The following is a 13,095-nucleotide window of genomic DNA, read 5'->3' as shown; positions in this document are numbered from 1 at the left end:
ATAAATAAATAAATAAAAAAAAAAAGAAAGCAAAAAGTACAAGGGAAAAAACCATGGGGTGCTTAGGTGACTCAGCTGGTTAAGCATCAGCTTTCAGCTCAGGTCATGATCTCGGGGTCCTGTGATCCAGCCCCCTGTCAGTCTCCCTGCTGAAAAGAAGCCTGCTTCTCCCTCTCCCTTGGTCTCTCCCACCCTGCTTGTGTGTGCTCTTTCAAATAAATAAAATCTTAAAAAAAATCTTAAGTCTGATATTATATAAATTATTTATTTTTGTGATTTTATTTATTTATTCATGAGAGACACAGAAAGAAGCAGAGACATAGGCAGAGGGAGAGAGCAGACTCCCTGCAGGGAGCCTGATGCGGAACTCGATCCCAGGACCCCAGGATCATGACCTGAGCCAAAGGCAGACAGACACTCAACCCCTGAGCCACTCAAGTGCCCCTGGATTAGTTTTCTTTTTTGACTCTCTCACTACAAGTTAAGTTCCAAAGCTCATGTACTCTATACTTAAATGTGTGCTTTTATTGTATATAAACTACACTGCAATAAAATTAATTAAAAAGTGAGAGTGGGTTTGGGGTTCTGCTTCAAGAATGGCAGAATACGTCTTATTCGACTGTTACTGTAGATAACAACTATAAACTCCAGATTAAAAAAATACATAGGGGCTCCTGGGTGGCTCAGTTGGTTAAGCAGCTGCGGCTTAGGTCATTATCCCAGAGTTCTGGGATAGAACCCTGCATCAGGCTCCCTGCTCAGCGGGAAGTCTGGTTCTCCCTCTCCCCCACTTGTACACACACTCTCTCTCAAATAAATAAATAAAATCTTTTATAAATATATATATATATATATATACATATATACATACATAGATATATAGCATATACACTTACATACGTATATATACAGTGTATACATTTACATACACATATATATAGTGTATACACTTTGCACTGCAAAGTGAGCCAAACAGAAACTGGAGAGGAGGGTTTACATTTGGAAGGACAGAAGAGCAAAGGGAGAACTGCCAATTTATACAACTTGTAGCCTGAGGGCAAGTCCCAAGAAGAGATTGTGAGTGGCAAATAAAATTGAGGTGGAAACCCATGGTCTTACTGGCTTGAATAACCAAAAGACAGAGTTTAGGGCAACAGCAGCATCTAGAAAGGAAGTAGGGAAATCCCACAGAAAGGAAAGCCAGAAGGGAGCCCCAAGGAGTTTGAAAAAAACTTTGTTCATATCCTTGGCTAATAACTGAATTAGGCATGAGTGGGCCAGAATCCAAGCACCCTGGTTAAACATAAAATAAATAAAGCAGGGATTCAAGCTGCCACCAATCAATTAGAGAGTCAGAAGTCTGAGGTTTGAGTTGAGCTAAATTAACTGTCCAATAAAACAAACCAATACTTCACACTATCATTCCCATGGGAATTAGCTGCTATAAGAAATTCTCCTCTACCATAAACAACTAAAAGATTACAAAAATATATTAAACATCTGTTTTTAAGTACTGCATAACTGACAGGACAAAACAGTGATCCTGCAAAAAGGGAAGCAAAGTAAGCTCTATAACTGCCCCAGCCTACCACCTAAAAACAGTTTCTAGGTCAGGAACTTGGAGAGAATACACAGAGCCCAACAGTATCCCTGAGTTGTAGAAACAGATCAGAGTTCGGAGGGTCTAAGATGGCTAGAACTACCAGGCAAAATAATTAAGAGTAGAGAACAGCAGAGACAGAGACAGACACACAGACATACGCATATACCAAGACCACTCCAGACATCTGCAGAATGATTCCCTTGAATCTATGACTGAATACTAGTCTGCAAAATCCATGGGAGTAAAACTGTGGAGTTGGGTAAAGAAAAAGAAAGTAATATGGTGAACAATTCCCAGAGCTCAAATAGGTATGAGAATGGTCTGTATTCTCACTAGCCAGAACAGAGGGAGCTGATAATACACAGACTTTGGGCAGAGCAGGAGTTGGCAAGGTTTCTGTGTAAGGGCCAGACCTGTGGGCCATATGGTCTCTGTTACACTACTCTATGGTTGTAGTGTAAAAGTAATCATAGACAATATGAAAAAAAAATTAGTATAGCTGTGTTCCAATACGATTTTATTTACAAAAACAGGCAGTAGGCTAGATTTGGCTGTAAACTATCAATTGTTAACCTTAGTAATTAGGGACTAAACTGGCCCTAGACTAAATGCTGCTCTACAGTGACAAAAGATTAACCCTCAAAAGGGTCACGATCTGAAGTAACTCAACTCTCTAAAGGAATGTAACAAAATACAGCATTCAGCAATTTGAAAATTCAAGTATAAAAATTCCAGGTATAGGACACCAGGGTGGGTCAGCGGTTAAGCATCTGCCATTGGCTCAGCTCGTGATCCTGGGTTGGGGATCAAGTCCCACATCGGGTTCCCTGTGAGGAGCCTGCTTCTCCCTCTGCCCATATCTCTGCCTCTCTCTGTGTGTCTCTCATGAATAAATAAATAATTTTTAAAAAAATTCCAGGCATGTAAAGAAGCAGGAAAATAGGACCTATATTCAGAAGGAAAACAAAACAAAACGAAACCAGAAACAGAGGATAGATTTTATAAATAAGGATGTTAAAGCAGATATTTTAAACATGCTCCATAAGCTCAAGAATGTAGAAGATGAATATGAGAGAAAATGGAGATATAAAAAAGGATCAAAAAGAACTTCTGGAGAAGAAAAATATATAACATGAAAAAAACAATGGATGGGAGTACAACAGATTAGACACCAAAGAAGGAAAGAGGAGTAAAATTGAAGAGAAAGCAACATAAGCTTTCCAAACTTTATTTACAAAACCAGGTGGCGTGCCTGATTTAGTCCTCAAGCAATAGTTTGCTAATCCTTGGCCTAGAATAACCACCAAAAAATCAAAAAGACCAAAAAAGTACTTGTAATATGTGACTATTAGAGAAAAAAAATTGAATCATAAAAAAATTTCCCAATCCAAAAGAAAATAAGAATAGAAAAAGGAACAATAACAGTAAAATAACAATAGGGAGAAATGGAAAAAATGACAATATGGTGTATTTAAACTAAACTTACCAATAATCACATTAAATGAAAATGGACTAAATTGGAGTTTTTACTCCAATTAAAAAGTAGGATCAGACTAGAGAAAAAAGTAAGAACAAATTATATACTATCTGTAAGAAACTGATTATAGGGGCACCTGGGTGGCTTAGTTAAGCATTCAATTCTTGGTTTCAGCTCAGTTCATGGTCCCAGGGTCATGAGACTGAGGCTGACATCAGGCTCTGGTCTCAGCATTGAGTCTGTTTGTCCCTCTCCCTCTGCTCCTCCCCCTGCTCGTACTCTCTCTCTCTCTCTCTCTCAAACAAACAAACAAATAAATAAATAAATAAAATCTTTGAAAAAGGAGCTCACTAAAAATGTGAAAACACAGGAAAGTTAAAGTAAAGAGCATGGAGGGGTGCCTAGGCAGCTCAGTAGGTTCAGCATCCAACTCTTGGTTTTGGCGTAGGTTATGATCTAAGGGTTCTGGAATTGAACCCTGCATCAGGCTCTGCAGTCAGTGGGGAGTTTGCTTGAAGATTCTCTCCCTCCATCTGCCCTTCCCCCTGCTCACGTTCTCTCTCTAAAATAAATAAATCTTTTTTTTAAAAGGAGGGAAAACATTTACACTGTATAACTGCTACTCATAAGGAAGCCAAAATGGCTATAATATCAAACAATATAGGTTTCAGAACAAAGAATATTATTAGGGATTAAATGAGGCATTTCATAATAAAAGAGTGGGTCGGGCAGCCCGGGTGGCTCTGCTGCTTAGTGCCGCCTTCAGTCCAGGGCATGATCCCAGAGACCTGGGATCGAGTCCCATGTCAGGCTCCCTGCATAGAGCCTGCTTCTCCCTTTGCCTGTGTCTCTGCCTCTCTCTCTCTCTCTCTCTCTCTCTCTCTCTCTCTCTCTGTGTCTTATGGATAAATAAATAAATCTTAAAAAAAAAAAAGAAAGAGTGGGTCAATTCATGAGAGAATGTAACAATTCTAAAAGTGAATGCAGGGGATCCCTGGGTAGCTCAGCAGTTTAGCCCCTGCCTTTGGCCCAGGGTGTTATCCTGGAGTCCTGGGACCGAGTCCCACATCGGGCTCCCTGCATGGGGCCTGCTTCTCCCTCTGCCTGTGTCTCTGCCTCCCCCCCCCCCCGTGTCTATCATGAACAAATAAATAAAATCTTTAAAAGTATATTAAAAAAATAAAAATAAAAGTGAATGTACTTAAAAACAGAACTTCAAAATACATTAAGCAAAAACTGATAGAACAGAAAAGGAAAAATAGACAAAACCAAAATCATAATTGAAGATTTCAACTTTCCTCTCAGTCAAGACTGGAAATCAGTAAGGAAACTGAAATTTTTACCATCATAATCAAGCAATTTGACCTGATTATTGAGAATACTTTAACTAGTAACACCAGAATAAATATTCTTTACACGTGCACATGGAACAGTCATCAACTTAAACTATAATCCTGCCACAAAAAAAAGGCTCCATTGGGACGCCGGGGTGGCTCAGCAGCTGGGCGCCTGCCTTCGGCCCAGGGCATGATCCTGGAGTCCCAGGACTGAATCCCACATCGGGCTCCCTGCATGGAACCTGCTTCTCTCTCTGCCTATGTCTCTGCCTCTCTCTGTGTCTCTCATGAATAAATAAAATATTTTTTTAAAAAAAGCTCCATAAACTTAAGAAGACTGAAATTATATAGAGTATGTTCCCTGACTGCAAAAGAATTAAACTAGAAATCAACAACAGAAAGCTACCTGGAAAATCTCCAATATTTGGAAATTAAATACATTTCTTCTAAACAACCAATAGGTCAAAAAAGAAATCACAAGAGAAATTAGAAAATATTTTCAGCTGAATCAAAATGAAAATACAACATGTTCAAATTTCTTGAAGACTATTTAAACAGTACTTAGAGGGAAATTTATAGCATTAAATGCTTCTATCAGAAAAAAGGTCTCATGTTAGTAATAGAAATTTCCATCTGCAAAACTAGAACATGATTTAATTAAACCCAAAGTATTAGAGGAGAAAAAAACAATGGAATAAACCAATAAAACCAAAAGCTGGTACTTTGAAATGATCAATGTAATTGATAAACCTCTGGCCAACTGACTAAGGAAAAGAACAAGACACAAATTACCAATAACAGAAATGAAAGAGGGGCATTGCTACAGATTGTACAAACATCAAAAGGCTAAAAAAGTACATCTTATTCAATATTGTACTAAAGGTTCTAGATAATGTAGTAAATAAATAACATTGAAAAGCAAGAAGGAAAACAGTCATCATTCACATATGACTATTTATGTAGAAAATCCTACATAATATACAAAAAAAAACTTAGAAAGTGACTTTAGAAAGACTGTTAGTCAATATAAAAAAATCAACTGCATTTTCGTGTATCAGCAATAAACAGTGAGAATTTGAAATAAAAATGAATAGCATTTACAATAACATACAAAAATAAATACCTAGGGATTAATATATCAAAATGTGCAAGACTGTACACTGAAAACAATAAAACTTACTGAATTTAAAGTTCTAAATAAAAAGAGATATACATCATATTCATGAATTAGAAAATCATATTATTATTAATGATGACAGTCTTGATTTTAAACTGTTAATAAGCATTTTGACATTTTCTGCTCCCCTAATGGGCTGTCTTTACACATTCTTCTAATGTGCTTTAGGTCTGATGCTGTAAAAAGTAGAAGATAACAGTTCATTGGTTAATGTAAGTACAGAGTTTCGGTCTGGGATGATGAAAAAATTATGGAAATACATAGTGGTACTGTTACACAACATTGTGAACGTACTTAATGGGACTAAACTATAAACTTAACAATGGCTAAAATGGTGAAATTTTATATTATGTATATTTTAACACACACACACACACACGCACAGGGTTAGACAGAAAAACACAGAACACAAAGATCCCTCAGTGAGAATTGGGGTGAGCACTTGGAGGACTGGAAAAGGAGCAAAGGTGTTAAATGGGACAAGTGACCATGATATGAAAGAGGTACTCAAAGAAATCAGTGGGGATGAAAGAACTATTTTATAAGGAATAAGATTAACCACTAAATTGTGCAGTGGAAGAGAAACATTTATTTAACTGAAGACAGCTGTATTAGCAGGTGGGTATGGGACAAGGGTCAAAGCAGATTGAAAACAAAACCAGGAAGAATAGGATGGGCAGGAGATAATGAGATAAATCTTGGGCATGAAGTATCTGTGGAACATGCAGGTGGTGATACATAGTTGGAGACTGAATATGTTTTTTTTTTTTTTTTCTGAATATGGTTTTGACAGAGGTTTAGGTTAAAAATTATGTGGGCATCATTCGAATAGTGGTAGATTGTGAATAGCAATAGGAGACTGTAAAGAGAAGAGAACAAATAAAGAATCTGGAGGATGCTAGCATTTAAGAGGTCAAGATATAAAGATGAATTTTTTCTTTTTTAAAAAATATTTAGAGAGAGAGAGAGAGTGAGAGCATGTGCGCATGAGTGGAGGGAAGGCATAGAGGGAGAGGGAGAGAGAATAGCTGACTCAGAAGAGGGGCTCAATCCCATAACCCTGAGATCATGACCTGAGCTGACACCAAGAGTCAGACACTTAACCAACTGAGACATCCAGATGCCGCTAAAGATGAATTTTCTGAAAACCAAGAGAGTAACATCTTTGAAATCAAGGGCAGAATATTTAAAGAGTTACACTTGTAATTCAATATGGTCATCTAAGCATATTCATTTACTTCCCCTGCACTCAAATATAAAATTATAAGAAATTTAAACATAGGAACACCATTAGCATAACAGAGGAATGTTACTGGCAGGCCACAGATTTTCAGGAACTGTTAGCAGCTATGAGCAAAATTGAAGAATCAGACAGGAGAAAAGCAAGATTCTCAGTTCTTTGTACAATTTGCCCAGCATAGCTCTATTCTCAAAGCCTCAAGACAAGATTCTTTGCCACTTACTAAAAGCAATCTATCAGTTCCATCTCCATCTTGACTGTTTTTATCTAAACAAGACAAGTTCATGAAGTAATATGCTCTCATTCGAGGAAATGCATTTTTTTGTCCCAGCTCTGCTCCTAGGAGAAGACTGAGAAAGATGTTCAATGATATAACCATTTAACATGTGAACACTAGCTAAAATTAGAAGGAGTAGTCTGTGGAAGGAAAAGGCTTATCTGGCCAATAAGGGAAGAAATGAGTACCACTTCCCTGAAGGGGAAGATAGGCAGGAGGATTTAGTACAAGAAAGGCAAATGCTCAAATATCCTTTAAAAAAACAAAACAAAACAAAACAAAACAAAACAAAACCACAATTTTGGAGAGAGAAACCATCACCTCACCTGTGCCATGGTTTTGAGATATGCAAGAGGTGACCAGTCTTCCTTTGGGTTCCTCTTTGGAAAAGAGGCAGTTCCTATGAAGGCAAAGCCAAGATGAAAAGAAGCCACATGACACTATACATGCCTTACAGCTCTCTTACAACTTAAGACTCAATTGAAATTGCTTCCATTTCCCTTGCTTTGGTCCTTGACCACTCTGCATATTCCACATAATCTTGGGGAGAGAATGACCTAGACATCCTTATCCCCAAATCCAGAGAAATAGGCTCTTGGGCAACAGGTTAGATTTTGGAGAAGTTCCCCTCCTTTCTCTCTTAGCAGCTTACCTCCAAGCTGCTCACCATAATGTTCTTTTATACTATCACCAGAAGTATATGTGAATACTTATCACCTCATGCCCTGACAAATGCTACTAATATAATCTCCTTGATGCTGGCCTATCCAATAGGTAGAAAATTGTAGTTCTAGGTTTTATTTTTCATATTATGACAGAAAATAAGATTCTTTTCAGAAGTTTAAAAAATATCCTTAGTTTATCTGTAAATGACCTCTTATAATTCTTTCACTTCTCTATCATATTTTTATTTTCTAGATTGGTTATTAGATCTTTTTTAAAGGAAGGAAATATTATATTCACTTAATTTTTTATGGTTTCTCATTTAACGTGTTTTTCCTATGCAAAAACAACTTATATTATTAACCATTTGATTTAGTACTGTCAGGTGTTCAATAACCTATTACTTCCTCTCTTCATCAAAACTGCCATCTTTATTTCCTTTATATATTTGAGTAGATCTGGATTTTTTATTTTAGGTTTAATGATCTGTTCATTTGATTGTCTCGATGACTCTGCAGTCATTACAGTTTTAAAACACATTTTAGTATCAGGTTAGGGCTACTTCCCTGTTTATTTCTTTTAGAATTTTTGGCTTGTTCATTTTCTCCTAAGAACTTCAGAAAGTTCAAAAATTTTACTGAATTTTAATGGGACTGCATGAAATGTTAGGGAGTTGACACTTTATCACTTTGTGTCTTCCTGTTCTTTTATTCAAGTCTTACTTTTTGAGTCCCTTAGAAACATTCTTTTTTCACAGGCTACAAAATCCTTTGTATCTCATATTTTCGATGGCCCCTGGTCATTTTCCATAGTTTTCTGATACATATATATACACACAAGCACACATATGAAGCCTATTGATTTGTCAATGTTTTTTTCCAACAAACTTCTGAGTTTTCTAATTGTTGTATTGCTTTTAATAGCATGGTAACTTAAAATTTTTCTCTCAGTCTCAGCAGATGTCCCAAAGATTGTGAGCAAAACAAGCTTCTAAGCGTCTGTCATTCTAAAATAAAGTCTTAAAAAAAAAAAAAAAAAGGAAGGGTTTTGTTTTTTTTTTAGGTTTTGCTACTATTAATTTAACCTCTACTTCAAAAGGCTGAGAGAAGGAAATGTCTAAGAGAGTAAAAATTATTTATAGGGTATAGTTTTCTGGGGAGAGAAAAGTGGGTGTTTTCTTATAACAATGGGCCCCTGAGATGCTGATGTCACTGGGAACCAAAGTGGTATGAGAATTTTGGGGAAAATGTACATATTTCCAGTATGTAAGAGGGCAAAGTGACTGAGGGGGTTAATTCTCACCTGAGCTCTAGATGGGCAACCCATGGATGGAGCCTGCCTGGGTTGGCTTGGATCCTCTTGTCCAAGAGGACTCACTGGAGAGACAAGACCCACCAGAGCAGGTGGACTACTGCATGCCCAGAGGAAACACTGAGGAGACAGCTGGAGAAGTGGCTGTACCCATGAGAAGGGAAGTGTATCTGGAAGTTCCCAGCAGTGGGTTCTCTCAGAACGTTAAGACATGACTTACACTAAATTATAATGGTACCAATCATGTTAGCCTCTTCTTGTCCCTGACTTGTCTCCTGTTTTCCAGCTCCCAATCCATTCCAGCTAGAGACTACCCACCTAGAGGGGTTAAAGAGGAGACAAAATTGAGGTTGAGGAATTAGAAAAGAAACTGATCATGTACTCCCCTTGACCCCCATCCCCACAGGCTTCCAGCAGGAGGGAGTTTTTACTTTTAAAAAAAATTTGAAGTTTTGATTTCTATAGTGAATATCTTATTTATCTAAATAGCTATTATAAAATGAGACTGATCTTGTATTTGAATGTTCAACAGATTCAATCTTCAGAATGACTAAAGAAATTACTAAATCTGTCTAGGAATGCATCCAGCATCAGGGAAAAGAAGAGATTCACCCGAACAGAAAATTTGAGCGGTAATTATGGAAGAAAATTTTTGTATGTGTCCTCCCAAATGGGGTTCTACTCATTTTAACCATACCAGTTATTAGACAGTGTGGGGTTTCCCAATACATAATTCTAGCATCTGAAAATCATTTTTATTTTACTTTCTCTCCATTAAAAAAAAATCTATTTCACTTGTCTAACTGCCACAGAGTCAAATTCTACAAGCGTATAAAAAGGCCAATATTCAGATAATCTAAACAATACATACTTAACTGGTCATGCAACCAATTTCTCAAGCGCTCTCAGTCACACAATAAACAACATTCATGAATTACCACAGATTGTGCACACAAAGCACTTTAAAAATTAGACAAAGACACAGTTATATCACCCAAGACACAATCACAATCCCATAGTCACACGTCATGTATAATCTCACAGAGCCCATAACATACTTCTACACAAAGTAGCAAAATTTTACTCACAAACCCCTTACTGTCGTCTCTCCAAAGTCGCATGCAGTCTCAAACATAAATCGACTCGCAACCTATTTGAAAAATTAGACACAGACCTTATCACTTTCACAAGCAACCGGCTCCACAACGTCACACGAAGTAACACATGCCCGAACTACACAAGGACAGCCACAAAAAGCTCCACGAACTGAACGCCCGAGTGCGCCAGGCCGCACTCCCAGAGTTGGGGTTTCCTCATGGGGGTAACAAAACAAAACAAAACAGACAAAATTCCTGCCCTCCCCAACCTCACACCCGCCACAGGCTTCCAGTTCTCTCTTCGGCGCTGTCCAGCTTGGACTACCGGTTGCCTCTAGGGCGCTCCCCGGGCCGGGCTCCCTATTTCTTCCTCGGCATTTCCCGGCCCCGGCTCCTGGTTCCTTCTTCTGCTTAGGTTCTCGCTTCCCTCCTCGCTCTCTGTAGGGCCCAGACTCTCGCCTTCCTCCCTGGCCTTCTCGGCCCAGGCGCCCTCTTCCTTCCTTGCTTTTCCCGGCCCAGGTTCCCGCCTCCCTCCTCGGCATTCCCCCCGGGTCCCGCCATCACCCGCCTCCTCTGCCTCCGTAGGACCCACCAGCCTCACCTTCGACCACTGGCCAGTCGTCTGCGCCTGCGTACTCCCGCGCGGGCCGTACCTCCCAAGGGTCTCCGCGGCTCGGTCTTTGAGGCCGCAGCCTCCGTGCGGGCGCGCGCCCGCTCGCGCGCCTTCTCGTCATACGGGCTTTTCCGGCCTTGAACTACATTTCCCACAGCCCCTGTGAAGCTTTTGAAAAGAACTTCCATCCCGGGTCGTCTCTGGTTGTCGCCCGAAACGCTGAAAGTCGTGGCGCTCCAAGTGGCAACCGTCGCGCACGGTGAGGAAGCCCGTCGCCCCCACGGTGCAGACAGGGCGTGTGGAGCCCGGGGCTCAGGCCTGTGTATGCGCGTTTGTGGCCGAAGCTAAATGTGCGGTGATGTACCCTTGACAGGTGTGTCGTGTGCCTGTGTGACCCTGATCGGATGCAGTAGATATTGTGAGTGACCAGTTGGCTGCGATGCGAGGCACGTGACACTGTGGGGTAGAACCTGGTTGTTACCTATTGTGATCGAAGAGGCTTTTAATTCTCTGACCGGTACGTGTTTGGTTGTGTATTGAGACAGAGCTTCATTTCTTCAGTTCTGGGCTTAACGTCGAGACTGAGGGGGTCTGTTGAAGATCTCTGAGAGTATATCCGTGCTTGTGAAGACTGCAATGCCTGTGTTAGCCAGAGTTCCCCTGCACTGAAGCATGGCCTGAGCTGCCTTGTCAGTGCACAACCACCCCCACCCCCACGCCAGCGCCTAGTTTCGTGCTTAACACAGTGGGGGTAACAGTGAAGATGGTGTTGCCTACTTAGGGACCAATTTTAGGTTCTATCCTACCCACCCCAGCTGCAGAGAAAGGGTCACCAATAGGAAGTCAGATATTTGAGTTACATACAAGCAAAAAAGCACAAATTCATTCATTTGGAATGAATTTTAGAATTGGAAGAATCGCTTCCGCAGAGTCCTAGGAAGACCTTTGGAGATACATTAGGAGTAGGATTCCTTCCTCAGAGTATCTCCCTTGGGAGCTGGGGTCAAGTTACACATTTCAGAACCACATCAACCCCAAAGCTGCCTTCCCAGGAAACTTGCTGTGAACTTAGAGAAAGTTTCAGCCCTGGAGGTCAGTGACCCTGGTATTCCCTTTGACACTAAAAAGAAGTAGCAGTACTTCTCATCTCCCTTTCACTTCTGAGTATGTGTGTGGTATATAGCAAGAGGCCGTGTGTTGAAGAATTTCTTCCAATTTTGGTAGTCTGTGCTCTAAGAAGGTCTGGTGTCTGATGATTCCCTCCCCTTCCCCTTGTAGTGCTCTTCCCTGAGAGAAGGGCCCTGAATAAAGGACAACATTACAGGGCATATCTGAAACCAAGCTCAAGGTCAGGGGTTTTGTTGGTGTTGTTCTCTTTTTGTTTTTCAGAAAAGGGAGTAATTGTTCTTTTCCTGAAATAGTTAGGTTACTATTAGTCAGGGCCTTGTGATGTACTTTGACTAATAGCATGTTGTGGATGTGACCTAGTGAGACTTTCCAAACAAAGCCTTAGGAGGTCTTGCAGCTTTTGCTCTTTTCCTCTTCCTGCGCTGAGAGCATCAGGCTGAAGGTTATGACTAGCTTGCCTGAAGACAAAAGATCATTTGGAGCCAGAAGCCCCGCTGACTTTCAGCAACAGCTGCCAGATATTTCTTCTTAGACCATCCACCCCCTACCAAGCCACTGGCTGCTGTCAGATGAGTGGCATCATTAGAACCTCTCAGCCAAGCCAAGCCCAAATTGCCAACCCCAGAATAATGAGCTAATGAATTTTTTTTTGTGTTAAGCCACAAACTTTTGGGGTGATTACATAGTGGTAGATAACTGAAACACATTTTTCCACTTTCTAGACTTTTAATCTATCACTCCGTATTGATATAATGGTATTGATCAACCTGTTTTGTAAAGTGATTTCTCTACTGGTATTGTATCTTGAATTTTTTCTATATTCTTATTTTCTACAGCTTTGCATTTGTTTATCTTGGTATTCCTTTACTGGATATTTTATGATTTATTTAACTATTAACTTTGCTGTGCAATTCCTTCTTACTGTCCAGCTTCCTATGTCTTCACCAACTTTACATTTCCTTCCAGAAACTTATCAGGACATGGGTTCCTGTCATTTCAGGGATATGTAGACTTGGGAATGTGGTACTGACTTCTGCCGAGTGGAGTACAGATGACTCACCCCACTCAGAGAAATTTGTTCAAGGGTGTGATATAGGATCTATATACATTTATTAAACTAATCAACTGGGACTCCGTGATTACAAAACTCTTCCATTTTCCAATTCAAAATC

The 13,095-nt window shown here is 39.8% G+C and overlaps 2 protein-coding genes across 8 annotated transcripts in view; one reads left to right on the top strand and one right to left on the bottom strand.

Annotated features, from left to right (window-relative positions):
- The window catches only part of ZNF567 (zinc finger protein 567), a 28,499-nt gene extending 17,632 nt beyond the window's left edge, over positions 1-10,867 (bottom strand). Inside the window, exons 1-4 of one of the 6 annotated variants that reach the window (XM_055310647.1) lie at positions 10,784-10,867; positions 10,174-10,235; positions 9,077-9,403; positions 7,438-7,511 (exon numbers count right to left, since the gene is read on the bottom strand). In XM_055310647.1, the coding sequence (XP_055166622.1) occupies positions 7,438-7,446 (9 nt within the window). In that variant the 5' untranslated portion in view covers positions 7,447-7,511; positions 9,077-9,403; positions 10,174-10,235; positions 10,784-10,867. The other 5 variants (XM_055310650.1, XM_055310649.1, XM_055310648.1 and 2 more) reach the window with 5 other exon arrangements.
- Positions 10,868-10,953: 86 nt separating this feature from the next.
- Positions 10,954-13,095, top strand: part of ZNF461 (zinc finger protein 461) — a 52,333-nt gene continuing 50,191 nt past the window's right edge. Inside the window, exon 1 of one of the 2 annotated variants that reach the window (XM_055310692.1) lies at positions 10,954-11,054. Coding sequence is in view for 1 of the 2 variants with exons in the window: in XM_055310695.1 (XP_055166670.1) it covers positions 11,144-11,213 (70 nt within the window). In the remaining variant the exon portion in view is untranslated. Of the gene's footprint in view, positions 11,055-11,081; positions 11,214-13,095 lie in introns of those variants that run through there. The other variant, XM_055310695.1, reaches the window with a different exon arrangement.

Source organism: Nyctereutes procyonoides, unplaced genomic scaffold (assembly GCF_905146905.1).
Source record: "Nyctereutes procyonoides isolate TBG_1078 unplaced genomic scaffold, NYPRO_anot_genome, whole genome shotgun sequence".
Taxonomy (NCBI): Eukaryota; Metazoa; Chordata; class Mammalia; order Carnivora; family Canidae; genus Nyctereutes; species Nyctereutes procyonoides.
The sequence above is the reverse complement of the archived record's forward strand: the minus strand, read 5'-3'. Positions and strand labels throughout refer to the sequence as shown.